Raw genomic sequence first — 15,461 nt, forward strand, 5'->3', positions numbered from 1 at the left:
AAAAAGTTTTAAGTCTTACAGAGGAGACAGATATGTGCATAGATAAATTCCAGTACAGTGTAATGAGTGCTATAATTGGACAGAGCTACTTAAGATTCAGCAAGATGGTAAGAGAAGAATCACTAGGTCTTCTGTCTGGATGAGTTGGAAGAGGCATCACAGAGGAGGTAGCCTTTCAGTGAAGACTTGAAAGATGAGTAGGTGTTTATCAGATGGAAAGCCTGGGGAGGGAAGAATGCATTCTAGGGAAAGGCAGCTGCCTGTGCAGAGATAGCAGAGATTTAGAGGCATGATGTGTGTGTGTGTGTGTGTGTGTGTGTGTGTGTGTGTGTGTGTGTGTTCAGCAAACTGTGGGTTTTTCAGAATAGCTAGAACCTAAATTATGAGAAGGCAAATGGTAAGAAATTAGTCTGAGAAAGCAGGTCATAAAGGGCCTGTTTGTGTATAATAATGGCAGTAGGCAGGAATGGCAGTAGAGTAGGAAACTAGCAGGGCCAGGTATTTATTGAATAGAAAACAATAGAGAGGAAGTGGGAGGCAGGAAAAGGGTCAGAGAAAAGAGATGGAACCTGAAGGTGGTGTGGAGAAGGCATGGCTGTCAAAGGCATTCCACCATATGCTGATATGTAATAGTATCCCTTTCCCAGGGTTGTTAGAAGGTACAAACAAGATTATAGCTAGAAAAGAGCTTTGTAAAGTGAAAAGTGCTGTTCATGTGAGAGAAATGATTATTACACTGTGTCTTTGGAAAGGCAGTGAGCCTTTCTGAAGATCAAGGCTTTGGAATCAGACTGGCTTTGGAACTTGATCTGCCAATTACTAGCCTTATGATCTTGGACAAGTTCTTCAACCCTTCTGTGACTCACTTTTATTGATTCACAGAATGGGAACAATAATAGTATACACTTTATTGGATTCTTGTGAGAAATAAATGAATTAATATAAGTAACATGCTTAGAAAAGAGTTAATTCATTGTAAGCAGTCAGTAAGTGTTAGATTATTATTCTCTTCCAATGGACAGTGCACTTTTTGCCTCTGTTTCTTTTGAGCAGCTCAATGAAGTAGGGAGTGCATGGAGTGTTATCCCTACCATATAGTTTGTTCCCCTCCTGCTCCTCAGCATTGATGGCCCCTGGGGCTCCTCAAGGGCAGCCCAAGTGCCAGAAATTCTCAGCCCAGCAGAGTCCCAGACTTCACTCAGCCCATCAGTGCTCAGTCTGACCACTGCCTCTGCCCTATCTCCAGGCTTCCGCAACTTGCACGTGGACGACCAGATGGCAATCATTCAGTACTCCTGGATGGGGCTTATGGTGTTTGCCATGGGCTGGCGGTCCTTCACCAATGTCAACTCCAGGATGCTCTACTTTGCCCCTGACCTGGTTTTCAATGAGTAAGTGCTTATGGGTCCAGAACTCACATAAACACAGACCTCGTTGGTGGTGATGATGGTAATGTAAGTAATGGTGAGAGTTGGTTCATTTGACCTTTAGGTGAGGCAGTAGAAGCCCAGCCAGCCTGCTCAATCTGAGGTGGCTTTGCCTGGCTGAAAGGCCAATTGGTAGGAGGGAACAGGGGAAGGCTGTCGCTTTTCCCAATCAAGACTCAATCCTGGTAATTTGGCAGTGCTTCTGACCTGCTTTTACCTTATCTCAGACCCTCATGTCAGGATCCTTTTTCTTCACTCTGAGCAACATAGGGAGTGAACAGAGAGACTCTAGTTGTGAGGGCTGAAGTTCCTTTGGTCCCTTATGCTACCATCAAAAGCTACTGCCAGTCACCATTTGTTGAGAAACTCCTTTGTGCCAGGACCATACTAGATATTTTCCTAATCCTTTCTCATTGAGCACTCATGAGAACTTGATTTCCCCTTTAAAAAAATTTTTTTAATGGATGGGGAAAATTAGGTTCAACAAAATAAAGTGACTTACCCAACAACGTCAAACAGCTAGTGCATGTTGGCAACAGAATTCAAAGTATGGCTCTGTAACTCTTAGCTCTTATACTGCCTCCTGATGGTAAGTGATGAGGAAGTGCAGCTCCATCATTTTCTGGCCATGTGACCTTGGCCCAGCCACTTCCCTTCTCTTAAAAACAGTTTTAATAAATGCTTGCCCTGCCACCGGCTCTATTTACCCTTCATGAATTTGGCCAAGAGCTCAGGGTTTAAAATTGTACTTTCCTCAACTGAAACCTCTATTCTGTTATTTCCTACATCATTGTCTTTGGGTAAGACCCTTACCTTCCCTGATCCGCAGTTTCCTAATCTGTTAATAAAATAAATCTTTCTTAAATGGTTTTGTTATGACAACTAAAATAGGAGCTAGTGGATGTGAAATGTCTGTCCCATAATGGGCAAGAAATAAAAAAGAAGTACCTTTCCAATACTCTCTTTTCCTAACAATGATAATCTGTTCTGTGTCTGCTATTTGAGGTCCCTTGTGGCATTGTGAATGGAGCTGGCCAGAAAAAATCTTCCCAAGAACTTTGAGCTAGTCTCACCACAGAGAATCCCTTTGGTCAGGAAGGAATTGACCTTCCCTCCCCTTTAGCCCTTTAACCCAGAAGAGCCTTAAAATAAAATCTACAGTCCAGTGGTTCCTTCCAGTACAGCAGTGCCATATGGGGGAAAATAAGCGTCCCCAGCTGCCCTCTTCCAACTCAGCCAGCCCTGGTAGCGAGAAGCTAAGAATAACCATTGAGCTTTTGGCACAACCTGCTTTGTGGTTTCCAGATCTCCAAAGAGTTACCTATGATGCCATCTTCTGGAGCAGGCCTTAAAAAGTCCTCTTCCTGTTCATCTCTCAACCCACCCTCTTGCTGCCCTCCAGCGATTAAATCAACTACTGGGCACCTGCACTACCCTCCCCATCCAGAGCCTGAAGACCTTTGAACCTTTGCAAGGTGATAATTGGCTATTTTCTAAATCTTCATTTCCTTTTCCACATCTGTGTAAATATGTGACACCCTACCTCAGCTATCTGGTCCACTTCCATGTACCTCATCAAAAGGTACCACAGGATTCCCCACAGAGTCAGGGTCCTATATCAAGCCCCAGGGCTCCTGAAACAGCAGACCCCCTTCCTCTTATAGGAACCCGCCATGTTAGAGCTCTTAAAGTCCCTAGAATCATCTAAACCAATGTTTCTTAACAGGGATGCTGTTGACATTTTTCATCTTTTAGCACATTCCTGCATATTGGAATGTGTTTAACTGCCCTGGTACCTGCCCACTAAATACCAAATAGGATCCTAGTCACTGTGACAGCCCAAACTGCCCCCACACATTTCTAGCACCCACTAAGGGAGCAGTACCTCTCCAGTTAAAAGCCACCAGTTGCTGCTAGCCTCCTCAAGGTACCAATGGGGAAACGGAGGTCCAAAGAAAAAGACAGGGACTCTGGGCCAACCCATTTGCTGACCTCTCTGACACCAAACCCTGTCATCAACCCTGCTTTCTTCTTTTCTCCTCCTCTCTTTGTGGAGAACACAGTTTGTGAGGGTAATGGACCTGAACCCTAGCTGTGTGACCTTGGGTAAATTACTGAACTTCTCTGAGGCTTATTCTCCTCATCTGTAGAATAGTGAATAGAATCATAATGGCACTTTCCATTTTTTGAGCAATTACTATGTGCCAGGCACTGTGCTCCATCATTTATTTCCAATGTTCGTCTCCCCACTTCTCCATTCTCTTTTAATCCCACCTACTTCTGCTCACCTCCTGAATTCCATTCCTGCCCCTTGCTTTCTATCTTCTGCACTCTATTCCTTTCTTTCCTCCTCAGGTCTTATTCCTTTTCCCTTTGAATTCCTTCCCTTGCCTTTCTCCCCTCCTTTCTACACCTTCTCTGTTCCTGGGGTCTGCAGCAGTATTAGAGCAATCCTTCATGTCAGGATTACAATTTCAATGGTAAAAATACTGCAGTGTTGTCATCAACAGAGGCTTGGAAGCACAGACAGACCAGAGCAAGGCCATGCCCTAAGGCTCAGCAAATCTTACTTAAAAATTCCTTAGGGCGAAAGAGCTTGGAGCAGCATTGTTTTGGTCAGTTGACTTGTGATACTATCTAAATGCTTCATTTTTCCAGTTGGGTTCCAGCCTGCATCGAATATTTCTACATTATCTGCCCCTTCCTTTCCCTCTTTCTCTACCATCCAAGATCTCTCTGAGATAGGGTGCTGAGCTTCCACCCAGCCAGTACCAGGCCTGCTCAACCTGTGAACAAGGCTAGTGGTTTGGGGACCAAAATGTCAAACCACAGGCTTCAGACCCAATCTGGGAGGGCTTTTTCCTCACCACTTAAGTGAGTGTCAAATTCCCTTTCCTTTCTCCACAAGATATAAAATCAATTTCTCTCTCTCCCTCTCCTCTTTGTCTCTCTCTCTCTCTCTCTCTCTCTCTTTCTCTCTCTCTCTCTCTCTCTCTCTCTCTCTCTCTCTCTCTCTCTCTCACACACACACACACACACACACACACACAGACACAGACACACACACAATTTCTGAAGTGCTGAAAACCAGGAAGGTTTGCTAGCAGGAGGATGCTGTATCTTCTCTTATGGGCTTGTCATGGCCAGTCATGGAACAGAGAGGTTGCTCCCCTCGAGAATCTGTCCAAGCCTTGGTCACTTCCCTATATAATTTATAGGTGATAATGTGATGATGTTTTCACAAGTCACTATAATAAAAGCAGCTCACACGTGTTTATAACTCCCAAACTGTGATAAGGAACAGCCAGTATATGAGGGAGTAGGCTCCGCTTCAGCAGGGGACATTTAGATTTGACATTCAGAAATATTTTCTGGCTGATTTGATAAGCATTGGAACTCATTTAAAGGGACAATGGGGAATCTCCTTTTCTGGGAGTTTTTAAAGAAATGATTAAATTTCTAATATGGGAAGTGTGGTCACTTGGGAATCCTGATGTCCTTATTTTAAGACTTGATTTCTAAGGCCTGTCTCCTAGAAATCCTCCAAGTTTGAATGTCTGGGAGGCAGGTTCTGGCTCTGGCTGCAGCTGAGATTTTAGGACTAGTCAGGGAGACCATGTGCCAGTCCCATTGTATTCATTTGGTTAGGCTTTCCTGTCCTTGTGCCAGGAAACAGGAGGACCACGGGGACCTGGAATTTCCATGTGGTAATCTATATCCTGGCCAGGCAAGATGAGTAGTTATCAGGATATCATGATTTTGGAGAAAAAAGAACAACTTTGTTCCTGTCACTGAAGCACCAGCAAGAGAAACAGCAAGCTCTTCTTGGAGAACTTGGAAAGGGGAGGGCAACCACAGATATTCTCTCTGGGTTTATTGTAAGCCTTTCCTTACTCCTCTTTTTTTCTCTGTGCTTCCTTCCCAGGTACCGCATGCACAAGTCCCGGATGTACAGCCAGTGTGTCCGAATGAGGCACCTCTCTCAAGAATTTGGATGGCTCCAAATCACCCCCCAGGAATTTCTGTGCATGAAGGCTCTGCTGCTCTTTAGCATTAGTAAGTGCCTGGAAGGGCAGAGAATGCCCCTAGGGGCATAGGGGATCAGAGGGAAGCTGCTTTTTTCATTAAAGGATTATTGGGAAGAAGCCAGCTCCTGAACATTTCCCTTCTTCTTTCACCTTCCCTCCTCCACTCTCCCTTAGCATCCTTTTTCCTAACAAGGATGAATTTCATGGCTAGAGACCAATTTCTTTGCTATAATTCAACCTCCATTAGATCCCCACCTACCCCCAATCTCTTTCTGGTACAAGGCCTTTTTGTCTGGTTTTAGCAGGTCTCTGAATTTTTCCATAGCTTCTACCATAGAAACAGGCAAGGACCACCTTATATGTCTTGTAGGGCAGAAGGGATTGCCTCCTGGAAGGAATTTCCTCTTCTGCCAAAAAGAGAAGTTCTGTGTAAGCAACTCAGAAAGGGCTTATTTGGCAGCCAAGGAATATTTCTTTAATGTCTCTTCTAAGCAGAGTGCTTAGCCTCTATGAGGGAGAAAGGAGACAAAATTTGATATTCAAGACCACGTGTTTTAATTTTCTAATTCAGAGCCAGACTGTGAACAGCGTAAAACCATAGGTCCTAAGAAATGTGTAGATGAGAAGTCTAGAGAATGGAAAAGCTCATTAAATTTTATTTACTTGATACCCTACACACTGGGTCCAGCTAGCCTTTTCCCTAAGACCTTCCTAGCAGACTTCCTAAAGGTCCCAGGCATATAGGCCTCAAGTGACAGGAAACCAAGTAGATGGTTCTCTCCCTGTGGGGGTGGGGGTCAAGTTTGTGGTCAGAAAACTTGGTGCTTTATCTAATGCTCCTTCGTGGGCATGCTTCCCCTCCCCATTCTGTCTTCATCCCACATCAGTTCCAGTGGATGGGCTGAAAAATCAAAAATTCTTTGATGAACTTCGAATGAACTACATCAAGGAACTTGATCGTATCATTGCATGCAAGAGAAAAAATCCCACATCCTGCTCAAGGCGCTTCTACCAGCTCACCAAGCTCCTGGACTCTGTGCAGCCTGTAAGCAAACGATGGAGGGTGCTTTGTCAGGGAGAGCAGCCTGATAGAGCCAAGTGATAATATGCTCTTCTAAGGTCTGGCACCACCTGTTCGGAGGTGCTTCCATTCCCCTCTGGCTTTGAGTGTGGTCCAGGAAGAAAATTCAATGAAGAAGAAAGGAACACAGGTCACAGTGTCCCAGCTGGATGTTGTGAAAGAGGTGGAGGAGTTGAGAACAGAGCAGTTGGGATTCAGAGAAGGGGCTTAGAGTAGATAAGTTCTCTACGCAGACAAAACAGACCTGGATGTTTTCCCCCTCTTCCTCGAGTCATGTGCGTTTGTGTGTGTGTATGAGAGAGCGAGTGTGTGTGTGTGTGTGTGTGTGTGTGTCTATGCTGAGGAAAAGGAACACGCAGTCTTGAGTCAGAGAGCTTGCAATGGTGTAAGAGATCTCTTGGGAGCCTTCGATGACTCCCTGGAGACAATTTAGTGCACATGTGTGTGTACGCACACGTGCACACACACACACACACACACACACACACACGGAGGCCCAAGGACATGGAAGGAAAGAGGAGGAAATCAAAGAATGTGGGGATAGACCCTGACAAGAAGCCAACTCCTTGTCAACCCTGTTTTCTCCCTCTCTTACTGTCCTCCTGCAGATTGCACGAGAGCTGCATCAATTCACTTTTGACCTGCTAATCAAGTCCCACATGGTGAGCGTGGACTTTCCAGAAATGATGGCAGAGATCATCTCTGTGCAAGTGCCCAAGATCCTTTCCGGGAAAGTCAAGCCCATCTATTTTCACACGCAGTGAAGCTTTGGAAGCCCCCATTTCCTCACCCCCACCCCACTCCCTTTCTCAGAAATCTTCTGCCTGTTTTAACTCTGCACTACTTCTCTGCAGTGCCTTGGGGAATTTCCTCTATTGATGTACAGTCTGTCATGAAGATGTTCTTGAGTTCTATTTGCTAGGCTTTTTTTTTTTTCTCTTTTCCTCCTTTCTTTTCTTTGCCTCCCTATCTGACCCTCCATGGCACTTTCAAACTCTGCTCCCCGCTGTGGCCCTTATCTGTGTTTTGAATGCTGTTGTATTTCTTTAAATCTGTGATGATCCTGTGGCACAGTGTCAAGTTGTGCTTGTTTATAGCACTGCACTGTATACCAGCCATGCAAACGTTTACTCACCTAATGCCACGTGAAGTTTAGAGAGGTAAGAGTATCTGGGAAAACAAAAGACAAACAAACAAACAAAAACAAAAAAAAATTGCTAGGGTTTTGCCTCTTAAAAAATATAAAAACAAACAGCAATCCCTGAAGAGACCAACAGTAACTAGAATAAAGTGAAAATTGCAAGCCCATGGGGAGTCACTGCTTTCTTTCCCCAAACCCTCTCTCCCTGGGAGACTGTATTTTCTGCCAATGGCTATTGCCATTAGAGGGCAGGGTGACACCAGAGCTGACGTGGATGGGAGGCAGATTTAAGAGAGGACAGAGAGGACAGATGGATCACCAGTACCTGCCCAGAGCCTTGGTTCCTGAGGGCTAGACTGCTCAACTGCAGCACAGTTCATGGTACTGAAAAGTGTACTTCTTGTTTGAAAACTTGTCTGTATGGCCTCCCCCCACCAGTCCCTTTCTCTCTCATCCTCTGCCTCTACCCTCAAATTGACTTTCAATAGCTTTTCTAAGAGCTTTGAACTGAATGTTCTCTTTAGCCAAAACTTGGCCACTTCCACTGAAGAATCAGACCAGCAAGAGGGAGAGGGAGATCTGACCTTTTGTAAGTCACCATTCCGATCCAGGTCTGCTTTCCCATTTGTGGCCCAGGGAAAAGCTTGGGGCTGCAGTCAGAGGAAAAGGAAGTGGTGGCTTGACTGTTTTCCTACTTAGGACACTGAAGATTTGATCCCTCTTTGCCCTTATCTTTAAAAGATCTGAATGTTTTCTGCCTGACTCCATACAGCTACAAGCATCATCCACCCTCCCTTCAGTGTTTTGTGGGCCTGAACTTCACCAGGCTGCATTACATCCACAGTGGTGAAGCTTGTCCACTTCCTTGGGCATGTTCACAGACTCTCTGCTAAGAACTCCCACCACTAAGAAGGCTAGCAAGCCAGCAGTCTCAATGTCTATCTCTAGATGCCAGTAGGCTCAAAGACTTCTTAGAAAATGTCTCTCATCAACTATCAGATCTCTGGAGCCCTTAGACAAACTGGAAAGAAGGCATCAACGGGATTGGACAAGCTAAGCGTCTTGCTCTTGTCCCCCAGAGATGACACCTTCCCACAAAATGGAGAAATGCCGACTTCCACCTTCAGAGCAGCTAAAGGGGCTACCCAGATCAGGGTTGAAGAGAAAACTCAATTACTAAGGTGGGAAGAATGAAGGCACTAGAACCAGAAACTCTGTAAATGCTCTCCTTGCCACCCAGCATATCCACCTGCAGAAGTCATGGGAAGAAGAGAGAAGAAACCAAGAGAAGACTGACTACTAAAGTAAAAGTCTTCAGAAGCAAAGTCTAAAGCCAGATGGGCACCATCTGGTGAGTTTACTCATCATCCTCCTCTGCTGCTGATTCTGGGCTCTGACATTGGCCATACTCACTCAGACTCCCCACCTTTGTTGCTGCCTTTCAGCCAGAGGAAGCTGAAAGATTGAGACTACAGAACCATGGCCTCCGTTGGAAAGGTTGGTGTGGCTCCAATGGGCTGCCACCCATGAACTCGGTGTGTTCCTGGGATACTGGTTTCATATAGTCCTTTGGCACACCTCTGTTCTGTTGAACAGAGTCGCGAGTACAGGGGAATGTCCACCTACTTTCTCATCTTGGCCACTGCCTCCTCACTTAGCTCTTAAATTCATCTGCTAAACAAGAAATGGCCAGTCACCAAGCAGCCCATTTCAGTTGGTTCACTCTACTTGTCGTTGAGAAGATAGTTTCTGAGTGACATGATATGATCTACATGGGTTTCCTCCCCTGATTTCTGTTGATATTAATAGCCAAATGAACTTGCAAAAGAGCTTCTTTAAATAACAAGGGAGAGGGGAACCTAAGATGGGTGTTATACCAATCCAAGACTGCTGGACAGAACTAAAGCTGACAGGTTCTGTTTCTGGGGTAGGATAGAAAACTTCTGTTTTTCTTTGTTATGACACCATTTGGCTTATGTAGGGTCACAGGATCACTTTTAGCTGTTTTAAAGAGAAAAAATTCACTACTTTTTCATTTAAACTAGGTTACCTTTTAATAGTTCCTTTACATCTGTTTTGAAATGATTCTCATCTTTTGTGGTGCATGGATTCAATTATATCATTCTAATACCTCTCCTTGTAAATATTAGATGCTCTCCTTTCCATTTCTCTGGCTATCAAGTTTTTCATCTTTATGGATTTCCCAATTGTGACTCTTGTCTTTATGAATATATGTTTTTCATCTGTGAAAGCCAAAATTCAGTGAAACGGCAGTGTAATTAAAAACAGCAACAACTGGATTACTCCGAATTTCCGAATGGCAAGACTAGGGAAAAATGGCCTAAACAAGAATTTAGGCCTACTGTTTTTGCACTGGGGTTTCAGTGAGCAAAGGAGATTTTAGCTTGGCTTTATCTCCCACAGATGAAAGGGGGATTATTTTTTTCTTTTGGCCATTGTTGTTCCAGCCAGTGTAATTGACAGAAGTCTCATTTTGCATGCACTCTGCTCTGCAAACAGAGTTGATGTAGTTGGTACACTGTGCTCACCCTTGAAGGATCGGCAACTCACACCCACACAACTGGTGAGCTTAAAGATGAGGATCACTCACCAGACAAGCGACGGGGACTATCTCCAAAAAGGTTTGCAGTGCTCAATGGGGATGGAGAGTGAGGAAGAGAAAAAGAAGAAGCACCAGGGAGAAGGCCCCATCTGTGTTTGGCAGCAGACAGCAGCCAGGGTCACAAACTCTGTGGTCAAAGAAAAGAGTCGTGTGGCAGTTTCAGCTCTTGTTCATTGGGCAGCTTGCCCAGGCCTGGCCTCTGAGTTGAAACGGGGGTTGGGTTCTTTGTTCCATAGCTTTTCTATGCCACAGACAGTATCTTTGTTCTTGGAGAGTTCATTATTTTTTTAATGAGAAAGGGTTTTTTTTGAAGGATTCTGTCATATATCTTAAAGAAAATCAGTAATACATATATTTTTATATATGTTCACTGGCACTAAAATATGGGGGGAAAAAAAGCTTCACTCTGTCCTCTGGGTAGTTGCTGAGGTGACTGTCCAGGTTGAGAAATAATGTGCTGATGCTACAGTCCCTCTCTGTTCATACTCTACTTCTAAATACATATATACATATATAGCAAGAAGTATTCTATTTGTACTTTAAGAGAAAATAGGCCCACCATTCACATGATACTGACACTACACAAGTGACCTAACTTTAAGCATCAAGTAGCTTCTGTTTGTTTCATTAGGCAGAGCACAGACATGGCCTTTCTTTCTCCCTTGATATTCGGCATGGCTCAAAAGCCCAAGCCACTCCCTCTGTCCCTTCCCAGTCTTGTGCTAAGGTTGCATTTCATGAGACTCTCTTCAGACAGCCCAGTAAGTATCCCTGCATGGTCCCTACATGGCCCTGGAAAAACAAGAGGTTGACTACTAATTATCTTATGCCAGTTGCCCAGGTGAGAGGGCACTGGGCCAAGGGGGTGGCCGTCATGCTCAACCACATGTAGGGGCTCATGGGAACCAGGAATGCTAAAACACAAGATCCAATCCCAAACTTAAAGTCAAAATAAGCCATTTAGCATGTGCAATTTCTTATAAAAGGACATTTCTACCCTTGCTGCCTTTTATAGGCAGGTCTGTTCTCACCACTAATCTCTTTGAAAATCTGTGAAAGCAGTTTTAAAAAACAAAGAGATGAGAGCATCGCATTACGTAACCAAAGATTACACTGTATCTGCTAAAATACCAAAATTTTTAAGGGCAGGGAGGGAGCAAGCATTAGTGCCTCTTTGGTAACCTATCCAAAGACAGACTAAAGGATTTTGCTGGTGACTGACTTATAAGAGTTTTGTGGGGTTTCCCCCACAATATACACGTTTAGAAGAGTGGAAGATAATTTTGAAAAGAAAGGGATTATGGGTCCTTCAGTAAGTGATTTTTTATAAGCAGAACTAGCTTTCCTTTTCTGTTGTAGTTGCTGAGCAAATTCTTAAAGCTCCATCATTGCATGGTTAGAAGTGGAGCTGTCTTGGCCATTGTGTTTGCTAGTGCCAATGTTAGCTTATCTGAAGATGTGAAGCCCTTGCTGATAAGAGGAGCATTTAAAGGACTAGATTTTGCACTAGAAGGACAGCAGGCAGTAATCCTCATTTCTGCCCACTTTGAATGGCACAAAAAAGTTCTCTGTGGTTTAAGGCAGAAGGTTGAAATATATTGTAAATGAGTATTTGTATCCATGTTTCAAAATTGAATTATATATATAGATATAATGTGTTCTGATAGCTTTACCTTTCTCTGCACCTTTATATTTGGTTCCAGGTCATAATTGATACCATGTATTTGTGAGAGAGGCCAAAGCTACGTTTTGGAAGCTCTCTCAGAATGGAAAAGACACCTGGGTTGATCAGATAGCCAAGAGATCTCTGCTCCTATTGAGGCCTGACCCACAGGCCTTGCAAAGGAGCAGAGGGGGGAAAAGCGTAAGGTACATGATGTGTTGCACTTTACTAGCCCAAGACAGATGAATGTGTAAAGGGTGGTGAAGTCTCATTGGAACTGACTGGGATTTACCATAGGGAAGGCCCAGACTTGGGGCCAAAGGCCCACCCAAGCAATTAGCCAGTGACCCTCTAATGGGACCTGTGCAGTTGGAAGAAGGAAGGGTATTTTTTGTTCTTCGCCATCCCTGTGAGAAAAGGGCAGTTTCCTGCACTTGGGAACCTGGAGCAAGTGCTCCATTTCAAACAATTCACTCACCTGCAACTGAGGTGCTCTTGCTACTGGGTGTCTATTCTGGTTTTGGATACGTTCTGTAAAGATTTTGACAATGAAAATGTGTTTTTCTTTGTTAAAAAATTTATCAGTGTACTAGAAGTAGTTTATCTGTAGGTACAGGTCCATCTCTGCTCACAGGTAAGGGTGTTTTTCTTCAATTAAGAGACTGACACTGGGGTCTGTTGCCCAGAGCCTCCCAACCCTTAACCATTTCTAGGTGAAGGCAGAAAAATCCACAATTAGTCACTCCTCCAAAGACTTCAGCTGAGGTAACAAACCATTCGGAATGTTCCCACTCCAAAAATAAGTGGTAAATATTGTAATTTAGCAGGCAGAGTCTTAAAGGGAAAAGCAGCCTTTGACTCATCTTTGATTTCTCCCCATTAGATTTGGCCAGAAAATAGATAATATGTATGGGTTGGTTTCCAACCCCAATTCAGTAGAGTGGGAGTGCTGATTCCTTTCCTTATCCCACTTGTCTCAGCTTTTTATAGAATTAAATGAGAAGCTATCATCTGAGTGGTCCTTGTGGCCTAAAACAGTTTGCATCTGCACTACTTAAAAAGGCTGGCACATAGCTACAGGTTCCATTGGCCACCAAAGACTGGAGCCCACACATATGTCCCAAAGGAAAGGAAATTCTGGAATGCTGCTGCTTCTCTGGTGGTACCCTCCTGGGCTGATGCTTCACATTTTGGAACTCTCTTCCCTGAGCATTTACATAGACCAGGCCTGCAGTCTCTCCCAACCTTAGCCCTTGGTGCTAACTGTCCGGCAGTGAAGTGCATGTGGGGTTGTCCTATCCCATAAGCCACTCAGGTGCTGAGAGTAGCCACCATTGGGATGACCCAAACTAAAAAGAGAGTCCCCTCCCACCACTCAGTGACACTTTTCTGCTTTCCCCTAGACTGGAACATTGATTAGGGAGTGCCTTGGACATGACATTCTTGTGCTGTCCTTGAGATTCATTTGGCAGCAGGAGGGAGCAGACTATGTAACCAGATGTAAGAATTATTTTTTTATGTTGAGGGAAAAAATTAAAAAGAAAAAAAGCATCATATAAAAGGTTTTTTTTCAAAGAAACATTAATTTTGCTTGAAACTTCTTTCGATGGGGCTTCAGTTCTCACAGCGGCACTTGGCCTCCACTGGGCAGCAGGACCAGCCCAAAGCGCTAGTGTTCTATTCACTTTTTGTAATCTTGGAATCTTTTGTTGCTCTAAATACAATTAAAAATGGCAGAAACTTGTTTGTTGGAATACATGTGTGACTCTGGGTTTGTCTCTGTCTCTGCTTTCAGAAATGTCATCCATTGTGTAAAATATTGCCTTGCTGGTCTGCCAGCTAAAACTTGGCCACAGCCCCTGTTGTGGCTGCAAGCTCAAGTTATTGTTAACAAAGAGACCCAAGAAAAGCTGCTAATGTCCTCTTATCACCGTTGTTAATTTGTTAAAACATAAAACAATCTAAAATTTCAGATGAATGTCATCAGAGTTCTTTTAATTAGCTCTTTTTATTGGCTGTCTTTATTGAAGTCGAATTGGTATCATGCCCAGTGGCTTTTTAATGCTACTTTGATTTTAATATATTTAAAAAAATCTTTGTACAGGGGTTATAAATTTGTCCTGTGTTGGCCTTAGCATAGTTTGACCTGGGACCACCAAAATATCAAAAGGTCTGGGCTAGAAAGCACAGATGGACACTGGCCACCCATTACAACTTCTCATCAAAAAGCCTGAGTTTGTCAATCAGGAGAAAGCTATACAAAACCCAGCTGTTCACCCTCATTCTCATCCTCGTGGGAGCATAAAATGGGTGGGGGCTTCACTGCCCTGTTCTTGCCAAGCTTCCGGTAAAGAATGGGCATGTTCACACCCTCACTGGTTTTGAGGACCTATATCGTCCTTGACCATCAAGGTAAAATCCGAGCCAGCCTTCTTTAGGGTTTGCAAAAGTTCAAGCAAAGCCCACTCCTGTTTCCTCTCAGTGTGAATACTTAATGAGATCCCAAATTGAATTCTGGGCTTGAGATACAGGCCATCAATGAAGTGTGACAGATGTGTTAAGGAATAATGGGAAAGTTCTCTATGTCTCAGTGTCCTCACCTGTAATAGGGGTTGTCACAGTGCCTCTTTACTGGGCCAGATTGGGGATTCAGTAAGAATGTATATGACCCAACTGGTGGGCTTATTGCTCTGGCTTTGATCCCTGATAAAATGCCAGAACCCCTGAGAGTGATCCCACATTGAGCCATGTTTATCACTGACCACTTCAGAGTAGATGGATTTCTCAGACTTTTCCTGAGAGCAATGCTTGATGGAGAGGAGACGAAGAGATTCTTAGGATGTGTGTTTGTTTGTGTGTGTCTAAGTAAGGAGAGAGAGAATATGAATGTTTGTGGGTTGTGTGTGGAAGTCAGAGCCTGCCTGCAAAAGAGCCCCTCTGACAACCATTGCTTAGCTTCTCTTCTCTTAGACCTACAGAAAGTGACCTAACAGCCACCCTATTTGGTTTCATTGACCACTCAGCTCATGCCTAAAGTGACATGGTAGTTATCATCCACCATAGATTTTCCAAGGAGTAGAAAAGCACAGAGGTCAGGGGGAAAAGGACACCTAGAGGATTAAAAAGAGCCTGGAGGCAGGAGTCTTATATGTGACTTAATCATGATCATATAGTATATAGCTAGGATTCAGACCTGCTGATTCACTGTATGATACTGGACAACCCTCTCCCCTTTTCTTGACCTTAGTTTTCTCATCTATAAAATGAGTGTGTCTGAAGATGCGAAATAGAACTAGATGAGATGTAGAGCCGCTTCCAATGTGTACACCGTGGTTATTGCAAACTACAGCAACACTTTTAAAAATTGTAACATAAAAGGAAAAGGAAAGAGCCTTTTATTATCCCTAGAACACATAGTTTTGTAACTAGAATCCCCATGTTTGTACTCAATAAAAATTTACCAAACACCTGGGGCAGAGGGTCAAAACAAAATTTGAG

At 43.8% G+C, this 15,461-nt stretch overlaps 1 protein-coding gene across 1 annotated transcript in view; it reads left to right on the forward strand.

Annotated features, from left to right (window-relative positions):
* The window catches only part of AR (androgen receptor), a 168,021-nt gene extending 154,214 nt beyond the window's left edge, over window positions 1-13,807 (forward strand). Inside the window, exons 5-8 of the mRNA XM_004275797.3 lie at window positions 1,247-1,391; window positions 5,353-5,483; window positions 6,343-6,500; window positions 7,145-13,807. Coding sequence (XP_004275845.1) covers window positions 1,247-1,391; window positions 5,353-5,483; window positions 6,343-6,500; window positions 7,145-7,300 — 590 coding nt within the window. The 3' untranslated portion in view covers window positions 7,301-13,807. The remainder of the gene's footprint in view (window positions 1-1,246; window positions 1,392-5,352; window positions 5,484-6,342; window positions 6,501-7,144) is intronic.
* Window positions 13,808-15,461: the final 1,654 nt, after the last annotated feature.

This window comes from Orcinus orca, chromosome X, assembly GCF_937001465.1.
Source record: "Orcinus orca chromosome X, mOrcOrc1.1, whole genome shotgun sequence".
Classification (NCBI taxonomy): Eukaryota; Metazoa; Chordata; class Mammalia; order Artiodactyla; family Delphinidae; genus Orcinus; species Orcinus orca.